Here is a 3639-nt window from a genome sequence, read left to right as displayed (position 1 = left end):
GTTGGGAAATAGAATAAAAACATTTAAAAGGACAATTATGTTGAATGTGATGACGATGGTGTGATGTCATTCCTAGATGACATCATTATTATGGAATAGCTAATGATGTTACTCAAAGTGAAGGGCCACTTTAGCAAAATCTATAATCTGAAATGTGCTAATAATAAGATGTGATTTGTCAGTACTATGACATCAGTCATCCATATTTGGGCAGAGATGTAGAAAGGCAACAACACCTTGGAAACAGAGTGTTTGTGGACTGGTAAGAGTTTGAGGCTCGATGCTCAGGAAGAGCTTCTACCCAGCAGCTGTTAAGAGTCATAAACAAGGACATGGTCAGTTCCTGTCTTTCTAGAATATCTAATCTTCTTCATCTTCACGCCCCCCCCCCCCCCCCCCCTCTAAGATATCTAAGATATACAAAGTGGCATTTTTAAGATTTTTAAGCATATTTACATCATCGTGATAATATCGTAAATCACAATTATTTTGGTCACAATAATCGTGACATGAAAATTTCATATCTTCCCATCCCTACTGGCTAATGTTGTTTTGTTGGTCAGGTTAAGAGATGTCATTCGGGTCAGTACTGGAGGCGGATATGGGTAATAGAAGTCTCATAAATGTATTCTCAGGAGTTATTACTGAAAGCATTAAGGCCAGACCTGTTCCTGAGCACAGATACTGTAGGTAACACTGGACGATAGTGTGAGTTATATTGTTTGTCAGGACAGCGCTAAAAAAAAAAGTTGCATAACGAAAATAGCCTATCTGATAGGCTGTTTTTGGTTATTATTTTAAGATTAGAGCATCTGAAGTGGTCAAACTATGAAGATGCCTGATAAAGGTCCGAGTGACCGAAATGGTGTATCTTTTCTTTACCAATATATTTTTTTGTAAGTGAAGACAGTGTGCGGGACTCCCCCCCCTTCACCCTTTCTTCTCAAACTAGCAATTATGTTCAGAAGCTCCTTTCATAATGTTTCACAACGGGGGTATTTCATGTCCTGTAATTTCAACGTCATTTTGTCTTGTCGTCTGGTCCATATAGATGGGGACGATGCAGAGGAGAACCAGGGCTCCTCCAACACGTCCCAGAGGGAGATGGAGCAGCGGAACAGCTAGCAGCGCTAACGCAAACACCCAGAAGGGTGGCGTTGTTGTTGTTGTTGCTGTTGGTTCGGTTACTGCCGGAGTCAAGCAGGTGTTTCCTAGAGGAGAGCAGGTGATTGGAGGGTAGTTGGGATTTTTTAAATACGGTTTTAGCCGTAACCCAACCCAACCAGCGTTCCTGCTCATTCTGTGCCTCTACACACGGCACATCAACGGGCTGTGTGTAGGTTCGTGTCAGAGGGGATCAACGTTTGCTTGCTGAAACTGGCAATAATACTGTCGATTTAAGTTTCACACTATTAGTTTTACTAACTCTACAAGGTGGTTAAAAAAAAATCTGAAACATGGTTGAGGATAACATGTAGCAGATAAAGTGTGCAAAGCACTCAGTTAATGTAGCAGTGGCAGCCATTTGTATCAACATTGCGATGTATAAATGCTGCAATGAGTGGGACTGGCATGTTTCTAGAGGATATAGACATGCTGCTGATAGAGATAGAGCAGACTAGACCTTGCGAGATTAATGTTGCCATTTAATCACTGGTTCTTCCTTTAACAGGCAATACCGTCGTAGAGAGTCGGCCAAAAAATAGAAAATAAATACAAGTTTGAACATTTATTACTGGGGAAGAGAACTAGGGTGCATTTGATTGTATATGATCCAGTTGGTGACATTGTACTCTTTAAGGCTGTTGGAAGTGTTTGGTTAAGAGAAATCAAGTGCACCTTAAGTTGTTATGTTTCATATGGCAGTCAAATGCATTTCAGTTTCATATAGTTGTCAAATATGTTTAGCCCAGGCTTTTAAGTGTATAAAGTTGGACTTGTGACATCACACTGGAATAATGATATATGATCTATTTTAACACTTGCTTGCTTCCCCACACTACAGTTGTATTTTTCATTTTGTACCACAAAAAAAAACAAAAAAAACACAGGGAATCTTTATTGGTGAATTTGCGCTATAGTGTATTGTTTTGCTTTATTATCTTACAGCGTTTGAAGCTGAGATTTGAAGTGTTTTGTTAAAGGTAGGGTAAGTGATATTTTTTGGTTAAAACAAAAAGCTTTAAAAGGTTAACGCTCTATATTCTGATAGTACTCAGCGCTATAGAGTGTTTGTTCAGTAACAGGGGTCTCCATGTCTCTCCAGCTCTTTAATACACAGAAAATACATTTTCAGGTAGGTGACAACATTTCAACCAATCAGGAGAGAGTACCATCAGCTTCATTTTGATAGTGATCCAGTTCCAATTGTGTCTGCTCATGTATTTGTGTCATCACTTCCAATTTAACTTGTTTAATATGTATCCTGACTGAGTTCTCTATCCTGATTGGATAAAACTGGTATCCCGACCTGAAAATGCATTTTCTGTTTAATAAAGAGCTGCAAAGACATGGAGACTCATGCTACACAACACACACTCTACAGCAATGAGTACTATCAGAATATAGAGCATGTAACACTTATTCTATCCAAAGAAAATCACTTACCCTGCCTTATAACTATTTTTTTTCCAGTTTCCAGTTTTTGTTCTAAGCCTCTGTGAAGCTTCATCATCCCCATCTTTATCCAACTTTATGTACCCACGGATTAAAGTTCTCAGTCGCCACCACTGATTTCTGTCATTTGGATTACATAGAGGTCAGCATGACTTCTATAGAAGCGTGTCACTCACCGAAAATAGGCAAAAATAGGCTATCTGCAAGCTATCTGCAAGTGAAAATAGGCTATCTGGCTAGCGAAATAGGCTAGCGAAAATAGGCTATCTGGCTAGCGAAATAGGCTAATGAAAATAGGCTATCTGCAAGCTCACAACGCATCTGCGATGCATTGTGAGCTTGCAGATAGCCTATTTTTGCGTATTCGTTATTTTCAGATGAAAGAGTATCTGAAGTGGTCAAACTAGCGATAGAATACACGTCCAATCTTACAGAAAACCCAAATGATCGCGGACATTTCATTTAAAAGCAATGCCTCAATCTGCAATTTCTTCAAACGTAATTATTTTACTTATTTAGCTTGTTTATGAAACACAGCGCTAGTGAAAAATTATTACTGATCTACAAGCTAGCTTTGTTTGGGACAAACTGGGCCACACCCTTTTGAGCGGTCCAATTTTGTATTTTGCTTTAGTTTTTTTTTTTTGTTTAATTCATTTTTTTGTGTTACATTTGTTTTGAACCCTTTAAGACCGGGAAAGCATCATTTGTGTCATTTTAAGATTTCTTTGGCTATTCAAAAATAGCAGATATACAAGCTCATAGTGCGGCATGAGCTTGTAGATCTGCTATTTTTGTGCAAATCTTGCAATATATATTTGTTAAAGCGAACATGTGAAAAATATTTAGTTCCAAGGACCCCCAGAGGCAAAGATTTGAGTTACAAATGTCCGCTTAAAAAAAAAAACTCATAGCGGGGCGCTCGGTGCCGCACTATGAGCTTGTATATCTGCTATTTTTGAATAGCCAACAAAGACATTTTGAAATGACACAGATGCATTCCCGGTCTAAATGGGATAAAGC

General features: G+C 38.7%; 1 protein-coding gene across 1 annotated transcript in view; it reads left to right on the top strand.

Moving 5' to 3' along the window:
• pkia (cAMP-dependent protein kinase inhibitor alpha) overlaps positions 1-1125 on the top strand; it is a gene marked incomplete at its 3' end in the record, with an annotated part of 7020 nt that extends 5895 nt beyond the window's left edge. The window contains exon 3 of the mRNA XM_084057002.1: positions 1052-1125. Coding sequence (XP_083913128.1) covers positions 1052-1125 — 74 coding nt within the window. The remainder of the gene's footprint in view (positions 1-1051) is intronic.
• Between the last annotated feature and the right edge of the window lie 2514 nt (positions 1126-3639).

The sequence above is a fragment of the Gymnoscopelus microlampas genome (assembly GCF_963454915.1).
Source record: "Gymnoscopelus microlampas genome assembly, chromosome: 5".
Lineage (NCBI taxonomy): Eukaryota > Metazoa > Chordata > Actinopteri > Myctophiformes > Myctophidae > Gymnoscopelus > Gymnoscopelus microlampas.
Note: the sequence above shows the minus strand (reverse complement) of the source record. Positions and strands in the feature narration are given on the sequence as shown.